The following is a 25,936-nucleotide window of genomic DNA, read 5'->3' on the forward strand; positions in this document are numbered from 1 at the left end:
TGATTTTGCAGTATCACCTCAGCAAAATTGTCGTGAAATATTACTCAAGTATATAGAGACTCAAAGCTTTAGCAATAAATCTACAAGGGGGTGTGTCCTCTCACTGAGCATAAGAACCGCAGCATACAAACAATTGCCAGAAGGAACCTAATCCTTCTACTTCTGGCGTCAACTAAAACTCACATGTTATAATTCCAAAATGCTATATCTGCCAAAAATCATATTTGCAATAGCATCTGACTTGCACAAATATATAGGAGTATCAGTATAAATATCTGAAATATTCATATGAACAAATTGATAACAACTCTTCTTATAATGCATGCTTCCTACGGCCTCTCGATGCCTGAAAGGGGCACAGGAAAAAGAAAAAAAAAAGGCATGATAAAGGAAATGTCAGTATAAAAATATTGCCAGTGACAGCAAGTTGCCAACAAAATGACAAGTTCAAAAATGGGGGATTGTGAATACCAAGTTCACTGCATTATCCAGCCAACAAAATGGCATTATGTTCAGAATGGATGACCCTGTAAAGAATAAGGGAAACAGAAGAAATTCCGTGGCCCTATTAAAATTTAGCCACCAATTTGTATGTGTGTTCCGTTTTATATAATGATTCCTTCATTTGTCCTTATTAACTTGCAGAAGCGTGAGAACAAAAAACAATTCTACCACCCAAAAATGAAAGCATGTATTTCAGCCCAGCTAGAAACTGTGTACAGGATGCCAGATTGCGCATTCCAATTAGAAGAACTTTCCTTGATATACCCTTTCTGTTTTTTAACCAAGCCAGGAAACAATGGTAAAAACGACACACCAAACTGACTTCCCACACTCCTTAGGCTTGAACTAGACCCAATCACAATGCCTATATCCGCCTGAAGCAGACAAAGTAGGTCGCCAACTGAGTCTCCAATATAGACAGTCAAGTTCTTTCTGTCAGTGCCATAGTTCTCTAAAATGTTATTGAAAGCTTGAACTTTGTCTATGGGAGATTCCACCTTTTTAATAATGTCGCCTGTAGAAAATGAAACTTCGAAAGAGAACTCATTTGCATGTATATTCAGAGCATCCAAACCCCCTGCCGTATCAAAAGGCAATTAATAACTAAATGCAATACATAAACATCTCATAAGCTTAGATCTCTTTTCTATCAAACAGAGAGAGATAGAGAAAAGATATTTCAGCAAAACAAAAAGTAAAGATGCCAAATGTGGTCTTATTTCAATTCAATTTATGACAAAGAGCCAAAATATCAGTGGGAGGGAGAAACATTATCAGCAGAAGTCCAATCTTTGAAGGGAAGGACAAGTTTTGCAGCCACTAAAATAAGTACAACCGTCTGTGCAATGCAAGGTAAAATGAGATCAAAGCCTAGTGAAGAAAACAAAACCACTAGAATTTTGGGATTACAACTCTTTCATGGGTGTGTAAGGTTGATGACCTACATGATATTTCAGCAAAAATATTGAAAACAAAGTGATACCTCTAAATATGGCTTGTTTAATGTTACCTAAATTGCCCATAGTCCTCGTATCACATTTCTAATTCTTCATATCGAAATAAGGTACATTTACCTTCCGAAAAATTGTGCAACAAGAACAGTAAAAGACTAAAATATAACAACTATGACTTCTAAAAATAGTGATTTTGAGCCAAATTACATTAATTTTATATACACATGCATCCTAATTTGTAAAATAGCTACTTTGAATTACACTTTTTTTTATGTATATAGTTTAAAAACGAATTTATCAATATGTTTCAGCATATTATGACTCCTAATTCACATTTCTGATTCTTCATACCCAAATAAGGCACATTTACATTCCGAAAAATTGTGCAAAAAAAAAAAAAAAAAGAGAAAGACTAAAATATAACTGACTTTTAAAAATAGTGATTTTGAGCCAAATTACATTAATTATATATAAACATGCATCCTAATTTGTAAAATAGCTAGTTTGAATTACATGTTTTTTTATGTACACAGTTTAAAAACCAATTTATCAATATGTTTCAGCATATTATGACTCCTTAATCCTTATAGAATACCAACTAAATCTACCCCTCCGTATCACAAATTATTAAAATTAATGTATCCAGTATCCTGTATCCGCACCCGTCCCCTGTACCATGACAAACCCAGAATTAGGTAACATTGGGCTTGTTTAATAATCAAAATAATCTAAGTGATCATCTTTGGAGGAGTTTCAGATGCATGGTACTTTTATAATCTTGGAAGTAGACTGAAACAAAAGATTACACTTTTTGTTTCAACTCAAAAGTAAGGTGCATGCTTACCAGGTGTCAATCTATAAGTTCACACATAATGTAGATGCAGTGAGTTACCTTTTTCTTCTGAATATCTAGAGAATGATTCCCTATAAGACAATTCTTGATATGATAACCACTATAAATCAGGGGTGAACGTCAATGTATAAAACTAATAATATGAACTAATATTTTCCAAAATGAGTCTGTGTCTTGAAAAGCAAACAATTCTCTATCAGATAAGAGATAACAGCTACAAAATCAAGTTTAACTTCATTGTCCAAAAATAATAAATATTGGCAAAATGAGTTTGTGTTTTGAAAAGCAAAAGCTAACAATTCAATACAGAGACAGAGGGAAATACCTGATGAGAAAGCAGATCTGATGAGATCAGCACACCAACAATATGAAAGCACGTGTACATTAGCTTTTAAATTTTCATTCTTCACAATTTTCTGAAAAAAGCTGGTGCAACCATCTTGAAAAATTAGTCTTTCACCAGCTCTTTTAATGTCTTCAAGATTCAGACCCTTAAGAACTCCAGATTCAATCACTCTAGCATTTGCCTTTGACTCGAAGTCTGAAAGTTGCTCAAGTGCTTTACACAGAACTTCATAGTTGAATTCCACTGCAAAAAAAAGGGGGTTCAACACCAATCAGAGGATGTAATATTATCTAAATGCTTTCTAATCAACAGTTTCCTAAAAAATGATCAGATTAATACTTCTGACCATTATATGAGGGGACCAATTAATAATTATACCTTTTTCAGGGGGCAGAATGCTTTCTATACATTGTTCATATTCTTCTGTGTATTGGCCAGAGAGAAGACCCCAAGTGTTCCTCAGATCAGCTGATGACATCCTAGCAATCTGATTGCCAGGTTGAGCCTGATCAGATTTTGGTGCTGTTATGATTGCAATCTCTGCCAAAATGGCAGAGGAATCAACAGTAGTGCATGTCAAATCAAAATCAGAAAATATCACGAGGCGATCTTCTACAGGGTTATGCTCTTTTGTTAGAGGAACCACAGTGGGCTGAGAAAGTGGCTGCACATTGAAGAACTCGATTTCAAGTTTCATGGCCTGGTGATAAAGCTTTTCAATGATGTCAAGCTCTAGGCCTGTCAAAGAGACACTAAGTTTATCCAGCAAGTCTTCAGTTTGCAGAGCTGATGCCTATATTTCATAGGAATACAATAACTGAGATGCCAGGCAATGGTACACAAGGTCATTTATGTAATGTATTTTCCTCCCAGAAAGTAACCAACAAAAGGCATCAGATCAACTCCTAGAAAAATGCATCCTACTGCTGCTCAAAATATGGCTTACCTGAAAACCATCAGATGAGTAATTGTCAATCCACTTCTTATAAGGATGACTACCATCCTCTGAATCCACAAGTGCTTGTAACTCCTTAGCTAGAAAAGCATACAGCTGCATGCAAGGTGTCATGGCACCAAGAGTATAAGCTGCAACTTTTGTTCTTTCAAAAGGAGTTGCAAGTTTTCCTGGACCTTTAACTCCTTCAACCTTCCCAGAAGCAGTAGCTAACAAGAAATCTTTGTATTTTACAGTTGCAGAGTTGATAGTCCCCTCTTTAGAAGGGTCTAGACCCCATTCCTGCACAAATTGAATGTCAGAATTAAAAAAATTCTTAAGAAAATTTCATGCGAATAACTGGAAATGAAATACTAATAACTTTTACCACTACTGTGAACTGAATTTTTTTTTTGACATATAATCTAATGACAGAAGTACAATATAGAAGCTCAGGAAGTGTGGAATAATGAATCTTCAAGACAAATGAAATGATGAAGGTGAGTTGATGATTGAATAAAACTGTCATTCTATTAGGGAGCAAATAGTTATTGCTAGGAATAATCCAGCTGCTTCAGAGCATTGTTTGTTCAAGTATTTAGTCATCTAAGCAGTGTAAAGCAATTGCACGTTATAAACATTGTACAAAATTCTGGAATCAGCATGCAGGGTTAAATTTCCATTGGATGGCATTATTCAACAAAGGCCATGTAAGATGCACAGGAGAAAGGAAGAAGAAGAACAGGAAGGAGAGAGAGAGAGAGAAGGTAGGGAAAGGGTGTGTATATTCTCATAAAAATTGATTCTGTCCTTTTCCTTTCTACAATATATACTGATATTATGTAACAGAATGCATGCAAAACAAATCAGAATATTCCTTTAGGGAAATGCTATACTAAACCTATTTGTCCAGCTCATCATTGTCCTTATTCTAGAATCCCCCTCTTATTTCTGCAATGGTATGTGACAAGTCCCTCCCCTTTAGCGCATTCTTGTCCCCAAGAATGATAAAATGCGGGAAATTGCTGAGCAATAAAAGAAGCATCCTCCCAAGTGGAATCTACTGAGGGATCATACTGCCATTTAATGAGGAGTTGGAGCCCCACCATATCTCCTTGATAGCTGGTTCTTGTATAAACGACCTTCTCAGGAAAGACCTCAAAGTGTCCATCTTTCAATGGAGGAAGTGTCGACATAGCATCCGAAGGAGGAAGAGCAGCCTTCTTAAGCAACGATACATGGAATACGGAGTGAATATCACTCTCGGCAGGTAAGGCAAGCTTGTATGTCACTGATCCAATCTTTTCAATAATTTGAAAAGAACCAAAGAAGCATGGAGAAAGCTTCACAGAACCTCGATGTCCCAAGGCTTCTGCCTGTAAAGCTGCAATCTCAGATAAACCAAGTCAAAAACTTGAAATTCTCTATCTGTCCGTTTCTTATCGGCCCATTGTTTCATCTTGTTTCTTTTGGCGGCCAGTTGGTTCTGAAGAAACAGATTCATTTCTTTCCTTTCTAACAGCATATCTTCCACTGCAGCCACCGGAGGCTCAACTGGATTAAGTTGATGGAAGGAAAGATCAGTACCATAGAGGGCCTTGAATGGAGACATTTTGATGGAAGTATGGTAGCTAGTATTGTACCAATATTGAGCCAATCCCAGCCATTTGGACCACGCCTTCGGTTTGTGAAAAGTCATGCAACGAAGATGGGATTCTAAACATTGATTTAGTCTATGTCTAAACATTGATTTAGTCGGACAGGGGATGATAAGTAGAGCTGAAGTGGAGTTGAGTGCCTAGTTTCTTCATCAATTCTTTCTAGAAAAGTCCAGCAAAGATTCGATCCCTGTCGGAAGCAATACTAGCTGGAGCTCCATATAACTTGAACAATTGTTCAAAGTAAACTTCAGCCAAGGAAGCTGCTGAAAAAGAATGTCTCAAAGGAATAAAATGGTCGAACTTTGTGAAACTATCGATGACGACCCAGATTGTGTCATAACCCCTGGATTGAGGCAGTCTTTCAATGAAATCCATTGATGTGTTGCCAAGCATGAGATGCTGCAGGTAAAGGCTGAAGCAACCCCAATGGAGCACAATGCTTTGTTTTGCAACGTTGGCAAATATCACAAGTGCAAATTCACTTTGTGATGAATCGTCGAACGCCAAGCCAATAAAAATATTTCTTGATCCTTTGAACAGTAGCAACTATCCTAGAATGACCCCCAAGTGGACTGTTATGGCACTCAGTGATGATCTGTTGCCTAAGCGTTGAAGAAGCCCCCACATAGACCCTCTCTTTATACTTTACCACCCTGTAATGACCACAGTCTTAACTCAGTGTGTAAAAGCAGAGAAGGAATCACTTTAGAAGCCAATTCATCATTGTCATAAGAAGTGAGAATTTCTTGTAGCCATGCGGGAGAGCTAGAGAATACACGGAGTTGGTGAATTGCAGCTCCTTCTCGTTGCCGTGATAAGGCATTTGCCACCTTATTCTCAACTCCCTTCTTATATTGGATGGTATAGTCAAGACCCAATAATTTCACTATCCTTTTTGCTTCAACAGAGCATGTAAATGCTGCTCGAGCAAGTATTTGATGCTCTGATGATTTATCTTGATGATGAAGGGGGCCAATTCCAGGTAATGCCTCCATTTAGAAACGACAAAGATGATGGCAAGAAGTTCACGCTCGTAAACTAAGAGTTTACTGTTACGATATCCCAAGGCTTTAGATAGGAAAGCCACTGGCTTGCTTTGTTGAAGTAAGACAACTCCCATTCCAGAATTGCTTGCGTCACACTCTAATACAAATGGGACATCAAAATTTAGCAATGCGAGTACTGGAGCTGTTGCTAACAAAGCCTTCACTGTGTTTAAGGTTGTTTCGGACTCTGAAGTCCACTGCCACTAATCCTTCTTCAATAAGTCTGTTAATAGCTAACTGATGACCCCAAAATCCCAAATAAAACGTCTATAATAACCAGCCAGTCCCAAGAATCCTCTCACTCCCTTAGATGTTCTTCGGCGTGGCTAGTTGACTATGGCTTGTGTCTTTTTTGGATTAGTAGAAACCCCACCGTTCGTTATCACATAACCAAGATACTTAATGGACCTTCGACCAAATTCACACTTGCTCCATTTAGCATATAGAGAATGATTTAACAAAACTTGCAGCACTGTCTGTAAGTGATCAACGTGTGTCTCCATAAAAGGGTTGTACACCAGTATATCGTCAAAAAAAAAAAAGCACGAACCTCCTTAATTAGGGCTGAAATATGTTGTTCATTAGAGATTGGAAGGTTGTAGGAACATTAGTAAGGCCTAATGGCATGACCAAGAATTTGTAGTACCCATATGAGTCTTGAAAGCCGTTTTGTACACATCATCTGAATGCATCAAAATCTAATAATAGCCTACTCGCAAGTCCAACTTCGAAAATACTGCCGCTTCTTGTAATTCATTTAACAAATCCTCATTTAGTGGAATCAGAAATTTATCCTTGATCGCTGCAGCATTGAGTTGGCGAAAATCAATATAGAATCTCCAACTTCCATCTTTCTTCTTAACACGCAGGACTGGTGATGAGAATGGGCTATTGCTTGGTCTGATGATGCCAGTAGCTAACACCTCCTGTATTTGCCTTTCCACTTCATTTTTCTATGGATAGTTGTGCTAGTAAGGTCTGATGTTGATTGGTTCTGTGTGTAATTTAAGAGGAATTTTGTGATTATAGAATCGAATAGAAGGCAAGGATTTGCGTTCTTGGAATACCTTGTTATATTGCTGCAGAATTAATTGCAAAGGATTGGGAATAATTGGCTGACTGGCTGCTGTCTCCTTATAAGAATGTCTCCTTATAAGAATCCTCCACCGCCAATATAAACAACTTACAAGAGATGCCCTTCCATCCATTCTTCGCTAGTTTGTGGATGGATTTGGCACTGAGCAATCTCAACGTATCTTACTCGGCTAACCCCGTGAGAACTAGGGGTTGAGAATTTTGGCAAATCGTGAGGATGTTGTCGTCAAAATCAAAGGTGACAGGAGTATGCTTCTTCATCTAATCGATCCCCAATATCATATCATAATCCCCAAATTCGAAGGTTCGGAAATCAAACTTGAAAGACTGACTCTGCATCACCCAACTAGCTTGAGGAAGCTTCCGATCCACCACGAGCTTCCTGCCATCTGCTATCGTCACTGTTAACGGAGGAACCAAAATTATCGGAAGCTTCAAATCCTTCACCAGTTTTGAATCTATAAAATTGTGTGTGCTCCCATTATCAATTAAGATTGTCATCGGCTTTCCCTTCAGATGTCCCTCCAATTTCAGCATATTATCACTAACGCTACCACTCACCGCGTTCATTGATAATACGGGGCGGTATCATTTTCTTCATTCTCATGCTCTTTCCCCTTCCAAGCAATCTATCCTAACTTCTTCCCTGTCTATCTCAATCTTGTCATCTGCCGCTACTGCTATTAATTGTTTGGTAGCACAACGGTGCCCAGGAAAATAGGGATCGCCGCACTTGAAACAAGTATTGGGGTTTCGTTGGATGGTGGAAAAGTTTTGAGAGGTGGGTGGAAGAGGAGGTAAGGTCGGCTTAGGCTGACCGACAGCTGATGAATGAGTATTAGGGTTGTGTCTTGGGTTATAAGAAGAGATGGGTTTGGGAGATAGGAAGGGCTGGTTATAGTGGACAGGGGGTATCTTGGGTCCAGTCTTGTAAGCAATGTTGGGCTGTGATGAAAGAATTTTGGGCGGATAGTTACCGGTTCGTGGGGCTCAAACATAGTTGCCGGCTTGAACATCCTCATGGCTGCTGCGATGTCGTTCCTCATACTGCCGATAAAGCTGCTAACAAAATATGCTTCCGAAAACAAGGGATTCAACTGCTCCATTTGGTACTTCATCTTTTCGAATTCGCCCTAGTATTCGACCACAGTACCCAACTGCTAGAGCTTCTTAAAGGCGATTACTACATCTTCTACCACCGTTTCTCTGAATTAGGCCGTTATGGCAATGAAGAATTCTTCCCATGTCCCTGTTTCGTTAGCTATCTTCCAACCCGAGAATCAATACTTGGCTCATTCAATCAAATACTAGCTCGCCAAGTACACCCTCCGGTCGATTGGCTCTTCATAAACTTCAAAATACTTACCGCATTTATTGAGCCATCCCTTTGCATCTTGTCCTCCAAACACCGACAATTCCAACTTGGTTAACAATCTACTCAGAGATATCCACGACATTGCACCTCTATATGGGTTGCCTCCCCTCCCCCATGCTCACGAGGTAATGGCAATAATCCTCGAGAACCCATTGGAACAAGAGGAGGGATAGAGTGTACTGGATTTGTATCCGTTTCCGCTTCCTTGCCCTTATCTCCCCCTTGCATTATCTATAATAACTAGCTGCTGATTTTGATCTGTTCATTTCTCGATTAGTCGTGCAGCTATTGCTTTTCACTGCGGACTTGTTCATGAAAGCGTTGTTGTTCCTTTTGAAATGTCTCGAACCGAGCATTGTAATCTGAGTTCATCATCTCTAATCTCTTATTGAGTGCTATTATTTGTTCCTCTGTTGAAACTGCTTCTGTCTCCCCCGTTGATGCTGTTTTGTTTCTTTTTGTGCTTCGGGCTCATCCTTTACTGTGAGGCCACGAGGTGGATCAATGCTCTAATACCGGTGTAAAATGCCCAGGAGAAAAGAAGAAGAAGAACAGGAAAAAGAGAGAGAGAGAGAGAGAGAAGGTAGGGAAAGGGTGTGTATATTCTCATAAAAAGTGATTTTGTCCTTCTCCTTTCTACAATATATACTGCTACTATGTAACAGAATGCATGCAAAACAAATCAGAATATTCCTTTAGGGAAATGCTATACTAAACCTATTTGTCCAGCTCATCATAGTCCTTATTCTAGAATCCCCCTCTTATTTCTACAATGGTATGTGACAGGCCATTTCCTACAAAACAAGTATTTGATGCCATTTTTGTTCCTTTCATCTATAAACAAGACATATAACTAATACGGATAGAAAATCAATATGACCCTAATCTTCTTACTCTTCCATATTTACCCTCCCCTTCACAATAAAAAAAATAAAATAAAAATAAAGCTGCTACTCCTCCCTAATCTCTCTGGTTAAGTTCTTTTATAGACAAGTCACCACAAGTAGGGAATGTAAAACAAGCATATAACAGGTGAAACACAGCAAATACTAACAATCTCAGACTGTCAGTAGTAGCTATTTTACATGTGAAAATGTAATAGGAAAGGTTAAAGCAGGAATTGTTCCTTGAGACACCCAGTGTTGAAGGACTAAGAAGTAAGAACAACTAAATCGAAGGAATAAACTTCTTTTAGGGTACAAATGAAAGAGAGGTTATGCATGCCTCGCAATGGAAACACGCAGTCATAAGATAAATTGCACAACTATATTTATGTTAACTTACAATTTTCAACTATAAATCATCAGAATCCAGATCATTGGCATCTGCAATAATAATCCTAAGTAAGTGGTCTTGGTTAATAATTAATGCATGCCTTATGTAGTCAAGGCTAAATTTATCATGTAGATGTTACACTCACAGGCACAGAGAACCAATTTTTTCAAAACGCCTTCACCACCATCACAGGTGGTCTTTTTCTAAAGTAGGTTTTCCGATATTGCTGTTATTCAAACTTTATAAACCCTAGCAACATAATATTTACCCTATTATTTAACAAATTAACATGCCTATGTCAATATGTTCATTGAAACCAATACATTTCACCTAAACAATATAATCATGACAATCTATATTATTATAGCAACCTAATAAACAAAAGAAAAGTAAGGAAACAATGAGAAATGAATCAATAAAATTGACCAAATTAGCGTCTAACGACCAATAGTTTCAAAAATTACATAACATGTCTTAAAGGAAGCAGAATGTCATAGTATATCATCATACAGGCTTCAAACAACCTGTCCTAGAAAAGCTATTTTCGGCAAGAATATACAACGCAACAAACAATTTAATCAATGTGGATACCAATAAAATGTCCAAATGGCAACATTTGGCACTTTAATCTTACAGATTTTAGTACATGAAGCCCTTGATGATGGAGATTAAGAAAAGAGAACGGGAGGGAGGGGTTTAGTTATTATAATTTAAAAATGCCATAAAGAAAAGGAAAGGTGTTACAAGCAACTAATAGTGGAGGTTCATACAATCCTAATACTTTCTAATTAGAGTAGAAGTTTAATACAAGATAAAGAACTCCTAAAATAAGATAACATAAATCTAATAATAAACGCATAAGATAAGATAAGATATCAGAGATAAGATAATAGATAAATATAAATTGTTTATTATGGATGTTATGAATTTAATCTATCCATTATCTATAACATTACTCTCCTCCTAAAAAAAGAGCTTGTCCTCAAGCTCAAAGGTAGAATATGCCGCCTGAAAATAATTGTTTGACTTCCATGTAGCTTTAGATTCTAGACAGTCTTGCCAACTAACTAATAATTTTCAAATCTAGGTGTCTAGACCAAAACCAATAACTCTACGTCTCTTTTCATCACATAAAGGAGAGTCAACTTTGGCATTTTGGGGCACCACATGTACCTCTATCCTCTCATTCACTTGTTGACCAAAATTAACTAGTTCAAACATTTGTTGAGCTAAGTCATTCACACATGATCGTTCATTCTCTTGTAGATTTGTTGAATCACCCATGATCATTGTACGAAGGAATTCAACTTCTCTTGTACATTTGTTGAATCACCCATGACGATCAGCTTTTCTTCCACTTTTTTTGTCAAGATTAAATGCTTAGCTATAGCTTTAATTAAAGCTCGTATCTCTTTTTGTTCATGACATTGTGCTTTAATTAAAGCTCGTATCTCTTTTTGTTCATGACATTGTTGTTGATACCGTTCCTCAAATAATTGGATATGGAAATTCAATTTCTGTTGTAAACTGAATTGATCTCCCATGACGCTTGCTCTGGTACCAAGTTGTTACGGTTTCGGGTTATGGATCGCATCACGGGATAGTTGATAGGAAAGAAGCTCGTTAGAGAGAGCTCTTAATACCTCAAACTTGTTAATGAGAGAGTCTTAAATCATATCATTTTGAGAATAAATTCTAGTTTTTTTATTAAATAAAATTAAACCTCTTATATAGTGGAGGTTCATACAATCCTAATACTCTCTAATTAAAGTAGAAGTCTAATATAAGCAACTAATAGATAAAGAATTCCTAAGATAATATATTAGAAATCTAATAATAAATGCATAAAATAAGATAAGATACTAGAGTTAAGATATAAATATAATCTGTTTGTTGTGATGTTTGTTATGATGTTATGGATTTAATCTATCCGTTGTCTAACCTGTGTAAATGAATTGTGCATCTTTAGCTCCTCCAAGATCCCCTTCCTCAACTCAGTGATAGCTATCTTTGCATCATCATCATCAGCACATTCTTCTGCCAACTCATACCTAAAATTGCAAAAAAAAAAAAAAAAAAAAAAAAAGCAAAATGGAAACCCCAAAATAGTTAAATAAATGTCCTAGTTGAAGTAGTGTAAATTACGACCAAGGCAAAAGATGGGGAAAAAAAAGAAGAAAATATCTATCATATAAGGAAATTACAAATTTTTTGAAACTCGCCTCAGGTGTTGTATCTACCAGATAACAACAATCTAATCCTGCTGAAAACTGACAAAATAAAAGAAAATAAAATCATACTATTTATACTGTTCTTTTTTTTTATATAAACAGAAAAGTGATTCATTCAATTAAAACGTAAATTACACTTAATTAATTTCTTTTTCAAATGGATAAAATTAGTCCTTTGCATCACTCTGAGCAACCAAGGGGCAATTAAATTACAAATACATTTCTTTTTTTCCCTTTAAAGTTCAACTCTTTCTTTGAATATGTTCAAGAAGTAGACCTACTCCGATCCCGATTTTGAAGAAAAAGCTTTCTAATTTGGCTTTTTTTTTCCTTTTCTTGCCTTCATATTCTGAGAAACCAAATTGGCCAAACTAACAAACATATACAGAAACTCAAACGGAAATTCAAATGCTCGTAGTTGTTAGAAGTTAAATATGGAAGCAATTCTGCACAAAAACCCAACATATCTTCGCCAATCTATTAAGCATATCACACTAACAAGCATCACGCTTTAAAAAAATAATAAAATAGAGAATAATCTCGCAAACAGCATTTTCCCAATTGAATTTAAAAAGAAAAATCAGATGCACGGAAATGAATAGACACAGCGACATAAATAAGAAGCACTCACGCATGGGCAAAGGCTTTAAGAAAGTGTAAATCCTGAGAGATATAATTCCTAAAAGTCTCAATCTTCAGGTTTCCAGCCGCTAAGCAAACAACGAAGGGAGTGTACATAGCAAAAATTGATTCTCGGCGGAACTTGATCCACAATTTACTAGCGAGACATTCCAGGCTGTTTCCTGGAGCACTAGTAGCGATGGAGGAAGAGGAAGAGGATATCAGCTTAGGAGGGATCGCCATTCTAGGAAGTGACGATCTCCGAGTTGAGAAGAGTCTGGGCGAGTTGACAGAGTTGGTTCGGAGCGAGTTGGGGGGGAAGAGGAGATGGAACAGTGAGGTTTTGATTGGGCTTGGAGGGAGGAAGCGCAGGCGCATCGAGAGAGAGAGGGAAAATGCGAGTGTGTGAGTTGGCAGCTGTGGGTTATGCGCGTAGGGGACGAGTGTGAGAAGGGAGGGAAGTTAATAAATAGAATTAATTGGATTTTCAAAACCTGTTTTTAGAAAAAAAACAATTGAAAACATATTTATAATCAATGAAAAAAAAATAACATTTTTAATTAAGAAAATGAGCAAACCACATTTATCTCATTTTGTTAGATTTAGATATTGAAATATTATTTTAAATTAGTTACTTTAGTCTCTATGAATTATTGATAGTTTATAATTTAGTTTCCAATATGTCTAATTTTTTGAAGCTAGTTTGTATAATTTATTAATAGTTACTTTAGTTTTTTTTATTGATTTAAGGTTTATTAATTGAAATTTGATTTTCATAATTAATGAAACGTAGTATAAGTTAATTTTATTTATAAAAAAATAAATAAAGGGTTGTTTATTTTCTTGGTATACATTTGGTTAATAGGAGACAGCATTGGGTCCCAAATCAATGGCTCTGAAAATTTAGTGTTTGTAATGTAGTGTAAGATGAGATGGTTTTGTTTAATAGAGCAGCCATGGATGATGAAGTGGACAACGTCCATTGATGCAGAATTTAAAAAGCCTGATAGCTCTCCCTCTGTATCCACTTTCTTCGACACTGATTCATTACTCTCTAACCTCACATTATCCTCAATTTTAAACTTATTGGTAAAAATATCAATTTGTTATATATATATATTTTTTTTCTTTTCTGAAATGATGTATAATTTTTTATTTTATTAATCATAGTATAATCGTATTTGTAAATCTAAATTTTTTTTTACGATGTAATGATGATGAAAATGATATCTATGTTTATGAATAATTATAAATTTAAATTTTATATAATTGTTAGAGATATCTAGCATGGTTACTATATATGGTATTAAAAAGTTAAAAGTTAAAGTTCATTGATATTGAAGTTGCATTGTCAGGATTTATCCCAATCGGAATCAATTTTCTAAAAAAGTTATTTTATTAAGAGAGAGAGCCAAAAATCCCAATGGGGTTAATTTTTTAAATAAAAAAATAGGCATAAAAGATATCTTAATAAATAAATAAATAAAAGTTTTCCTAGCAGATAATTGGAATATGCATGATATGGAATAAGAGATCATCAAGTAATTCAAGCAAAAATACGTAATGCAGATAGAAAACTCTGGTTGGCACTGTTGAAGTTTGGAATGCATCATATGTTCCTCTTGCAAGTAGTGTTGCTAGCATCAGTGACCAAATTCTATCCTCTTGTAAGACTAGCCTCCAAACTACATAAACCCTTCTGATCTTAGCACTTGGGAATAGATAATAGAATGAATAAAGCTAAAAGAAGTTCAAGCTGGTGACATTCTATACTCACAGATCCACCAAAAAGATAAACACGTGTTAACTTTTATCTGTCCTTTATTAGCAATCAAATTCTTCAGGTAGACATCATCTATTACTGATACATAACTACAAGAGTTATAGGATTATGCTCTACATGGACATGGGATACCTGCTCGTGAGTTTAATTGTTGAAACAAGACCATCACGGGTGCCCTTCTTGCAAAGGAATAGAATTAAATAACCTGCAGCTAAAAAATTCAGTATCATTTACAGGTTCTTTCCAGGAACCAAGCTGGTGTATTCTTCTGCTCGTTGATCATTGGTTGTATCTTATGCACCACAAGCATGAGCTATTTATGCTTCCTTCTAAGCATAAGATTGCTCATGATTCTCTGTAACAATTTGTAAGCAAACAGGTTGTATAATTTTTACAAGCCAGGGAAAAATAGAATCAAAATAGTAACTTAACCCAGCCCAAGAATGGGAAAACAGCAATCAGTAGCCTAAGCAGCAATGGTGTGTCCCTGACTCTTCTTGTCCGGCTCAATTTGCTTTTGTTTTGTTGCTTTGGGAGCTCATCTGCCTTCTGTCTTGGTGTCCCTCTGGGGACCTTATAAGCATCATCTAGCTCATCCCATCCACCAAACTTATGTACTCTCTTGCCACTGTTTTTAAGCGAACCAGTATCTGCTGCCGTCCAAGATTCATAGCTCCCTTTTTCCTCTGGAGTCTTATTTTCTTCTTCCCTCTTATTTGTTTTCTCCCTTCTGGCAGGCCTAACAAATGGTTTCTTCTTAGTCCTCCTGGTTCTAGTTCTAGGTTTAGGCTTGCTGCTTGTAGTTCCCCAGACCTTATCAATCACAAGAGAGAGTGCTGTCTGACCTAGTGGAACAGCTAATGCCATGAAGAAAGCATTAGAGCCAGTTCCTAGTAGCAATGATATACCAATGGCTGGAATCATCCATCCAAAAGCTCTAAATACCTGCAGAAAATGAGTGCTGTCACAAGCCTCTTCAGTCAAATATGCCAAACACAATCTTGAACTATCAACATTTACAAATTAGCAAGGGCAGCAAGTAGAATCTATTCATTACATGTAATACTAATAGCGAAAATTGAAGAAATAACTTCCTTTTTCTTTTCTCTCCTCTCCATTTCCCTCAATCCAAACAAAGGGTTAAACTCTTTCTCTTCCGAGCCATGTCACCAGATTATGATAATCAAGAAGCAAGGGTAAAAGAGAGTAACATTGAATTATCAATCATCCGAAATTATAAAATAACCCAAACCTAGCAAGCTTGAAAATCATCAAACAGAAAAGCAGTCACCTTGAAAATCCAGAGCTCATTCTCCTCCTCATAGTCGATCCAACTATTTTCGTCTTCATTAGACCACCAGATCCTCTGTTTCGAACCATCACTGAACCGGAACTCATCGAAACCATCATCGCCGTCGGTGTAGAGCTCATCTTCGAGATTAATTCTGACGGGGCCGGTTGACGAAGTAGACCAGAAGTTCTTCGGGCCACTGGAAGCGACGGGCCTAGTAGTATTGGAGAATTTGTGAGGGTTTAGAAGTGGCTGTGATGGCGGTCTAGCGAAGAAGAGCTGAAGAAGGACGTAAGTTCCCATTTGCTGGACTATTGTTTACTGGACCATTTTCTATCTTGAAAGGTTTTGGATCATTGGTGTGACAAGCACCAAACGACATGGCGTTTTCCCAGGAAGGAATAGATAATCATCTATTATATACATCCAAGCATTTTTCCTGACGTAATAAAAATTTTAAAAAAAAATATTATTTAATTGTTATAGTATAAATAAATGGATAAAATGGTAATTAAAATTTTAAAAAAGTAATCTTATTGTCGATCAACCACTTTAGTGTGGATTGTAGTTGCACCATCCCCATTCTTCCCTCTACTGCCACTACGACAAATAGGAGTTAGATCATTCACCTTAAACAATGCCAACCAGAGTTCTCCCTTTTGACTCTAAACTATCAAAGCTGAATTATGTCGTTTTATTTGAATTCTCTGATGATCCCTTCTTCTATATCACTCAAATTCCTTTTTCTTCACATCATTTGTAAGAAAATTGGAATCTCTTACATGCTTCAATGGGATCGAGAGATGATGGTGGTGAGTGTTTACATTAGTAGCAAACATCTGCTTCATTATCACCAACTTCACATTAATACCACCTCTTCTTTCAATTTTAGGCATCCATTCACCGGCATGTCCGGTGGCTCTGCATCCATATCTGCAAAATTAACTCTCTCACGCTTGTTTGGTCTCTTCATCAACTTCTTTTTCTCCATTGATCATCGTTATTGTGACCGATCGTCTTCTTGCTTTCCTTCTTGTTCTGAGAGAACTTTATGTAAAGAAGTAAAGGTGAATGAGTTTTCTTAGCTTCTTGTTGTCCATGGCCTCTCTTTTTCTTGGGTATAAAAAAGCAGCAACTAGGTCATCCTTTCTCCTGGCTTCTTCTCTTAAGCGTAGCACTTGAGCAGTCACAATATTTTCTTGCAGCAACTGCTTTGTAGCCAACTCATCATAACCCGCTGCTTGTCTAGCCCTTTCCGCCATTCTATAGCGAAGCTCCCACAATCATCGATATCAACAACTATCGCCATCTTAATCTCTCTTTTCTCTACCAAGAAATATTGCTAAACATTTCAACTAGTAATGTGGCAGCGGCACAGGCACATCCCTATATATAGTTTAGGGCTTGAAGATTAGGACCGAAGTCATTGTTGTAGGAGGAGCAGTTTAGGATTATCCTTCTTGTAGTAGGACTAAGAGAATCGGTTCAATTCGTTAACTGTTATAGTGTGTCCGAAAGGAATAGTCTAAGGATGTCGTAGGTTATTTGTGATTTTCACTTCTTGATAGGAAATATAACGGTATCAAATAAAAGACCACAAGTTTTCATTCAAAGCAGCTGCCTAGATATGAAAACCTCCGCTGAGAATTAAAAAGTAGAATTATGTTGCACATAAAGTTAATGCAGAATCATGGATTACAATCCCCATGACTTCATTTACAATAATCGTGCTCTGCTTCAAAATCTTAGAAATGCATAATAAGCTTGCGCCGAGCTCCTTTGCTAATAGCTGACAACAAAATAAGATTGAACATATTCACGTGAAAAAGTCAAAGAGAGGAGGGAGAAACTGGTGGCTTGAGTGAAGAACAGGACTGAGATGACAATTCTTGACATCTGGAAGCTATCAGCAATCGCATTGCAAGCACTATATCTGAACAGCTCAAGAATAAGACCAAGACCAGAGATGTTACCTTCAACTAATTTTACCAGTAATCATTACAGGAGCATTTCCCATCCTTGAAATGATGGAATCGATTGGAATCCCTCACCACAATTTCTCTTCCTCTGGCGATTGAAAAGTATTTGAATGCTGTATGACAATCTCCACAAACTCGAAGATTCTTAAAAACCCTTATTGGTTTAGATTTAGATGTACTTATGAAACCAAATGCAACAGCTATTTTCTCACTGTGTTGGAACAAATATTGCTCCTTTTGCTCCTCCTCAACATCATGAAGAACAAAGTCTGTATTTGGAACATAGCCCAATTCCTTTATTTCTAAAGCCAATTGGTCCAATTCATCATAGATCTCTACAACTTGGGAGTGGGAAGTATCACCCACGTAGAACTTGTGCACTTTATTTTCCACTTCAATCCAGCTACAACCTGCTTCTTTAGTCAAATTTCTCTCTTTCATGTTTTTTCTAATTTCCGCCACTTCATCCCATTGACCAGTAGAAGCATACAAATTTGATAGAAGAATGTGTGCCGCTGGATCATTTGGATCCTGCGCAAGAATCATCTTAGCAGCATGTTTCCCAAGATCTATGTTACCATGTACTCGGCAAGCTCCGAGAAAAGTTCGGAGTACCAAAGCATCAGCTTTGAAGGGCATTGAGTTAATGAACTCCATTGCTTCTTCAAGACATCCTGAGCGACCCAGTAAATCAACCATACAAGCATAATGCTCCATCCTTGGGACAATACCATGTTCCACATTCATTGATTTGAAGTGTTTCCATCCCTCAGAAATCAAACCCACATGACTACAAGCTGATAAAACAGCAATATATGTGATCTCATTTGGCCTTACACCTGCCTCTAGCATATTGTGGAAGGTCTCTAAAGCCTTTGCAGCAAATCCATGTTTTGCAAATCCAGTAACCATTGAAGTCCAAGATACAACATTACGATCTTCCATGCCACTAAAAACTTGAAAAGCAGCTTCTATATCTCCACATCTAGAGTACATTGAGATCAAAGCATTAGAAATATGAAGATTTGACTTAAAACCTGATTTCAGTATGAGAGCATGGATTTGCTCACCCTTACCAATTGCACCAATGCTAGATGCTCCGCTCAAAAGACTAGCAAATGTAAAGGCATCGACCTGAGTTCCTGTATCCTCAATTTCATTAAAAAATTTGAATGCTTCCTCAGAATTCAAACTATTTGCATATGCATTGACAATTGTATTATAAGAAATCAAATTCTTATCAAATAGAATGTTAAAGGCTTTCCTAGCATTTTCCATATTACCACACCGAGCATACATGCTAATAAGAGAATTCCCCACACAATTAACTGATGCAAGCCCCAATTTCACTGCATATGCATAAACTTGTTCACCCATACACAAATCAAAAAGATTAGCACATGCCTTGAGAATGCCAGAAAATGTGAAATGGTTCGGTTTGACCTGTCCCTCAATCATTACAAGAAATAATTCAATAGCTTCCTTATCACACTCTCCACTTTGCACATACCCTGTAATAATTGCAGTCCAAGACATAACATTATGATCTGACATCCGATCAAACACCTTCCTAGAATCACCCATAGATCCATCCATTGTACACTTTGCATACATATCCACCAAACTACAGCCAACACAAACGTCCAAAACCAAACCTGATTTTATGGCCCAAGAATGCAACTGTTGCCCAGCTGATAATAATCCCAATTCTGCACATGCGGAAACAACCCCACTCATTGTATATCTATCTGGTGAATATCCACTCAAAACCATCGTTATAAAAAGGTTAATAGCATCTCTCGAGTAGCCAAATTGTTGAAGCCTACTTATTAGCAAAGTCCAAGTAACAATATTTTTCTCATTCATTTTATCAAACACCTTATATGCAGAGTCAAAATCACCACTTCCCTTCACAAACATGTCAATCAAAGCACATCCCACACATACATGAGAGTTAAAATAACCACTTTTCATCAACGACCCGAAAATTATTTCTCCTAGAGAAACATTATCTTTGTTTGAACAAGCACGGATAACTGCAGTATAGCAGTACTCATTAGGGTAAAACCCGTAATTAAGCATATCAATATATGTATTTATAGCCTCAAATTCCATTCTATTATTAGAATAACAAGAGATCAAAGCACTCCATGAAACCAAATCTCTCTTATCTCCCATACATTCAAATACAAAGTTGGCTTTGTCCCACTCACCACATTTTGAGTAGAGGCTAATAAGAGAATTGAGAATGACCGAGTCGAGCTCCAGACCAGACTGAGTCAAGTAATCATGGACGAGTTTACCCAACTGGAAATTATTTGAGCGGATGCAGGATTTGAGTAGAAGGGAGTAGGAGATGAGGTCTGGATGAGTCCCTTCTTGGGACATGATATCCAGGGTTGACATAGCTTTGCGGAGGTGGCCGGCATCGAGGTGGCGGACGAGGCGGTCCTCGAGGGAGTGGAAGCGGCTTTTACGGTGGTTGACGGACGTGGAAGATGGAGGAAGGTTTTGGCGCGAAGGTTGGTTGTTGGGTTTCACACGAGGCACAGGGAGTTTCGCGGGAGATGGAAGAGAGAGGCTTATCATGACTGTCCTCCAACGGCTCGCTTCCCCATTTCGGAGTTTATTTGTAAAATAAATTAATGGCTGTAATTCCCAAAAAAACCAGGGGAGATTAAGAAGGGGTTAATTATTAAAATATTTTTTAAAAAATTAATTATTAATTTAATGTGAAATTAAATTAATTTATAAAAATAATATTTACTTTAAAAAATATCAATTAAATTTGCACTTTTAAGAAATATTGAAAACGCCAATTAAATTAACATTTTTATAAATATTGTCCCATTTTCTATTATTTTATAATAAAAAAATGCTCATGAAAACACCAATTTCATTGACGTATTCAATGCCAATGAAAATTAATCTGAGAAATGATTTTATTAAAAAATTATCTTTAATTTTTTATACATTATTAAAATTAATTGGATAGTCCTTATTTATTTAAATTCTAATAAAATTTTTTAATATTTTATAAAACTAAACTCCTTAATCATTTCATAAAAATAAAGTCATAAACTTATTTTAACATTCATATTTATATTTTTAAGTTCATAAAATTTTAACTATTAATATTATTTAGTTAGTATAATTTTAATTATTTATATTATCTATTAATTTTGATCAAATTCAATAAATTTAAATTATTAAATATATAATTATATAAATTAATTTTCGATAGCATTACAGTACCATTCTAATTTAATACAAGAACTACAATTAATTTTATATAATTGTATTAAATTAATTTTTTGATATCATTCTAATTTAATACAATTAATTTTATATAATTTTATAAAATTAATTTAAATACGATTCCAGTTTAATATAATTAAAAGTCAGATAACTATAACTAATTTTATATAATTATATAAAATTAATTTTTTAATACAATTTTAATTTAGTATAATTACAGTTTAAAGAATTACAATTAATTTTATATAATTATATAAAATTAATTTTTTTAATATAGTTTCAATTTAATAGGATTACATTTCGGAGAATTATAATTAATTTTTTATAATTGTATAAAATTAATTTTTTGATTATAATTATAGTTTGAAAAACTATAACTATAATTAATTTTATATAATTATGTAAAATTAATTTTTTGTATCGCTCCAATCCGAATTATAATTAATTTTGTATAATTATATAAAATTAATTTTTGATATAGTTTCAATTTAGTACAATCAGCGAACTATAATTAATTTTATATAATTATATAAAATTAATTTTTTTAATATTAGTATAATTACAAGAACTACGATTAATTTTATTAATTGTATAAAATTAATTTTTTGGTACAGTTATAATTTAGTATAATTAGCGTTTGGGAGTCATAATTAATTTTAAATATTTGTATAAAATTAATTTTTTGGTACGATATTAATTTAGTACAATTATAGTTCGAAAAATTATAATTAATTTTATATAATTGTATAAAATTAATTTTTTGTACTGTTTTAATTTAGTATAATTATACCGTTTGGAAAACTATAATTAATTTTATATAATTATATAAAATTAATTTTTTATTATGATTTTATTTTTTGTTATAATTACAATTCGAAAAATTATAATTAATTTTATATAATTGTATAAAATTAATTTTTTTATTATAATTACAATTCGAAAAACTATAATTAATTTTATATAATTATATAAAATTAATTTTTGATATGATTTAAATTTAATATAATTATGATTTAAAAAATTATAATTAATTTTAATTATATATTTAATAATTTAAATCTATTAAATTTGATCAAATTTAATAAATACTATAAATAATTAAAATTATATAAATTAAATAATATGAATAGTTAAGATTACATGAATTTAAATTTATAAATATAAATGTTAAAATAAATTTATTAATTTTATTTTTAAGAAATAATTAAAGAGTTTAATTTTGTAAAATATTAAAATTTTAATTGGGATTTAAATAAATAAGGAAGAATGACTTCACTGCCATTTTAATTGCTATTGAAAACGCCAATGAAGTTGGCATTTTCATGAGCATTAGTTTTTTTTTTTTATGTAACAATACATGATGGGACAGTGCTTGTGAAATCGCAAATTGATTGGCGTTTTCAGTGTTTTTAAAAAACGCCAACTTAATTGGCGTTTTATAAAGCAAATATTATTTTTTAAATTGTTTTGATTTTACACTAAATTGGTAAATAACTTTTTTTTAAAATATTATTTTATCCCAAGGGAAAAAAGGAGAGTAAGAGCGAGATTAACTGAGAATAAGGGAGAAATAAGGAATGGTCGAGAAACTAAAGGTGATCGAGTTGGGGTTTTGATTTCGTTTTGGTGAATTTTTCAGCTTCTGTTTTTCCTCGTGTTTTCATTGATTCTCCGGTTATCCTTTCCCATGACTTCGGACATGGGAGAGACTGTGTTGTTTTGTTTGGTTTTGCTCTTTTGTCATTTGGTTATCCTTGCCGACTGATTTTGTGTTTTCTTTGTTTTTTTATTGTCTATATTTGAAGGTTCAAGCTTCTATGATGAGAGTTTGCCCATGAATCTAGGTTTGTTAAGGGCTTCACATTGCTCCAATAGAGAATTTTGCTTTCGATGACATTGGTATTTCGATATTGCCCTGTTACATTTAGCAACTTTCAGTGTCACACGCCGTGATTGGCTGAACTCTACAACGTCCTCTCTTCTAGTCGTTGTGTGGATGGTTGATTTGAAAGATTTATAATGCTTTGTATGGTATTTTTCTTCTCTTCTCTTTTGAGTTTTAATGGATAGTTTTGTTTTCATTCTGTTTAGTTTGTCTTATTTTTGTACTATTCTGTCAGTCTACTTGTCTCTAACAGTACTTAGATAAGTATGTGAATTCAATGACGATTTCAATGTTATAGTTGACATAACCAATTTAATGATATTGTGCATTGAGTGCGTTTATTGCGTTTGTTGTCTGTTTTGCTTATTTATTAGATAGTTTTTTTATTGAATTGAAAGGGTGCATGAGAAAGAAACCATTAGTAACCATGCATTTTGGACCTTTGGCCTCTTTGTAGTAACTTTGGCCCTTGGACTTTGTATTCTCCAAATTTAATCAATGGACTATCCTATCTCCTACTAGCAATAATAATAATAATGATATTATAAGTTACCTTCTTATTTATTTTTCTATTTTTTAAATGATAAAAAAAAAATTGTTTGTGATTATATTTTGACATTAAAACTCCATCTAAATAAATCTATATTTCTCCTTTCATTATAACTGAAACTAAATTTATAATGCATAGTTTTTTTATTAAGATTTTGTTTGTTTCATAGAAAACACTTTTAAAAAAATATTTTTCACATTTTTTTAGTATTTAAAACACTCATAAAAAATTAATTAACGAAAAATATTTTTTTATTTAAAAAAAATTAAATCATTTTAAAAAATAAAATTTTTAATATAAAAAATTATTTTATATATTTTAAGAATTTCATTAATACTTTTATATATTAATTTATTAATATATTTTATTTTTGAATTAAAAATAAACAATAAAAAATGAGTTATTTTTTTAAAATAAGTTATTTCTATAAGTAAATGGAGGCTTAGCCTAAAATCTTTACTCAATTATTTTCTTATTATTAATTAAGTGCAATTATATTTTCACTTATTAAAGTAATTCGAATTACTTAAATTTAAAAAAGTAAATTCTTTGATTCAAAAAAAAAAAAGTTAAATTCTTTAACCCTAAACACAAAAATAAAAAAATATTATTGTAATTTTTTTTTTTAATTTGAAAAAGGGTTAATTGGATGGACACATTTGAAGTTATCAAAAAGATTTGGCACCACAAAACCAATGGGTGTGCGAGAATAAATTGTATGGTGCATGGCCACCATCAACTCTTGACTATTGAGTCCCAAATCTTTGGCTTTTGTCGAAACTCAATTGGCCAATAAAATAGGCCTTGATTGTGACATCTAGTGTTTCAGAATTATTTATCAACCCTAAAAATGGAAAAACAAAAAGAAAAATTCAAAGAGAATCCTCAATTTATGGCTAAAGATCAAGATAAAGTTGTACAAGTACTTGTTTAGTGGGAATTGTTGCACAACAATTTGATTCCTATAATTGTAAGTTATGCTTTTTATAGAATTTTTTTATTTTATTTATTTTTTCTATCAAATTAAATCGATCATATAAACTTATCACTACAGATGCGCAGTATTTAGTTTAAACCGAAAAAATCAATCGAATCGAATTAATTTAAAATTTTGGTTTGATTTTTTATATATTTTAATTCAATTCAATTTTCAATTTTAAAAATTTTAGTTATTTTGATTCGATTTGATTTTAATTAGAAAAAAATTAAAAAAGTTGAATCGAACCGATTAGTTATAATAATATATTATTTTCAATATTATTGAGAGATTATATTATATTAAAATTAAAATATTTTAATTAAAATTTAAAATATTTTAATTAAAATTTAAAATACTAAAAATAAAGAATAAAAAATAAAAATTTATTAAAAAATTTAAACTGATTAAATTGAATCGAATCAGACCTATTTAGTGTGATTCAATTTTTATCAAAATCGATTTGGTTTGATTTATATAAATACCAAAATTTTAATTTTTAATTTATTTAATTCGATTTAATTTTAAATCAAACCGATTGAATGCTCACCCTAATTATTGTTATTAGATAAATTGATAAAATATACTTAAAAATTAATCGACTTATTCTTCCTCATTAGGTACCAACAAACTCGTTAATTATTCATTTGCTATTGAATTTTAATAGAAAGAAATGATAAATTTTAATTATTTTAATGGATATTAGTTTTGGTTTAGATTTAATTTGGTTATATATTCATAAAAAAAATGATTCTTTTATCAACCTTATTAATTTGAAAATGTTAGACAAAAAATTTCGTTGTAGTATTGTTTTGAGGATTATTAATGAACTATTATTTAATACTTAGTCACTTCCACAAATCTAATTATTTATTTAAATCAATAAATTTTATATTATCTTTTTTAATATATGATGTATTATTATTGATTAATTATTATTAAAATTAATAAATATTATTTAATATTTTTTATTTAATTCGTGTACAAAAACTTTAAAACCATAAAAAAAAAAAAAAAAAAAAACAGTGGGAGCATCATTTATATTCGATAACAAGTCCCAGGCAATAATAACAGACACTTGCAAATTCAGCATTGATTCTGAAAACGTTGGAAGGGGGAGAGAGTGTCTACCCATTTTAAAAGTTAAGGAAAAAACTTTGAGGGATTATTATATATAATTATATAATATTTTACTTTAATTTTGGTACATGTTAATTTTATGAAAAATAATAAAATATTAGAAATGAAATTTAAAATTCTTTTAAGACTTTCCCTAATTAAATATTACTTGTGTAAAAGGAAGTGACATAAACAAGATTA

General features: G+C 33.6%; 3 protein-coding genes across 6 annotated transcripts; all 3 read right to left on the reverse strand.

Annotated features, from left to right (window-relative positions):
• Positions 1–207: 207 nt before the first annotated feature.
• Positions 208–13,342, reverse strand: LOC110620074 (bifunctional TH2 protein, mitochondrial). 2 transcript variants are annotated; one of them, XR_006351632.1, is made up of 7 exons: positions 12,905–13,342; positions 11,985–12,093; positions 3,603–3,893; positions 3,035–3,449; positions 2,636–2,899; positions 472–1,081; positions 208–346 (listed from the first exon to the last, which is right to left on the reverse strand). XR_006351632.1 is itself a non-coding variant. In XM_021763651.2 (6 exons), exons 1-6 carry the CDS (start codon positions 13,270–13,272, stop codon positions 669–671), a joined length of 1,860 nt encoding a protein of 619 aa, XP_021619343.2. In that variant the 5' UTR covers positions 13,273–13,342; the 3' UTR covers positions 366–668. The 2 variants fall into 2 exon arrangements, 1 of the variants encoding a protein (XP_021619343.2); XM_021763651.2 differs by lacking the exon at positions 208–346 and having other exon boundaries at positions 366–1,081.
• Positions 13,343–14,687: 1,345 nt separating this feature from the next.
• LOC110620069 (pentatricopeptide repeat-containing protein At3g49170, chloroplastic) lies at positions 14,688–20,572 on the reverse strand. 3 transcript variants are annotated; one of them, XM_043958864.1, is made up of 3 exons: positions 16,598–20,572; positions 15,969–16,407; positions 14,688–15,622 (listed from the first exon to the last, which is right to left on the reverse strand). In XM_043958864.1, the coding sequence occupies exon 1, from the start codon at positions 20,534–20,536 to the stop codon at positions 17,954–17,956; it is 2,583 nt and encodes an 860-aa protein (XP_043814799.1). In that variant the 5' UTR covers positions 20,537–20,572; the 3' UTR covers positions 14,688–15,622; positions 15,969–16,407; positions 16,598–17,953. The 3 variants fall into 3 exon arrangements, with proteins under 3 accessions (XP_043814799.1, XP_043814798.1, XP_043814800.1); XM_043958863.1 differs by having other exon boundaries at positions 15,969–20,572; XM_043958865.1 differs by having other exon boundaries at positions 14,688–15,638; positions 15,969–20,572.
• Positions 15,092–16,271, reverse strand: LOC110620077. Its single transcript, XM_021763654.2, has 2 exons — positions 15,969–16,271; positions 15,092–15,622 (listed from the first exon to the last, which is right to left on the reverse strand). The coding sequence occupies exons 1-2, from the start codon at positions 16,269–16,271 to the stop codon at positions 15,092–15,094; spliced, it is 834 nt and encodes a 277-aa protein (XP_021619346.1).
• Positions 20,573–25,936: the final 5,364 nt, after the last annotated feature.

The sequence above is a fragment of the Manihot esculenta genome, chromosome 8 (genome assembly GCF_001659605.2).
Source record: "Manihot esculenta cultivar AM560-2 chromosome 8, M.esculenta_v8, whole genome shotgun sequence".
NCBI lineage: Eukaryota > Viridiplantae > Streptophyta > Magnoliopsida > Malpighiales > Euphorbiaceae > Manihot > Manihot esculenta.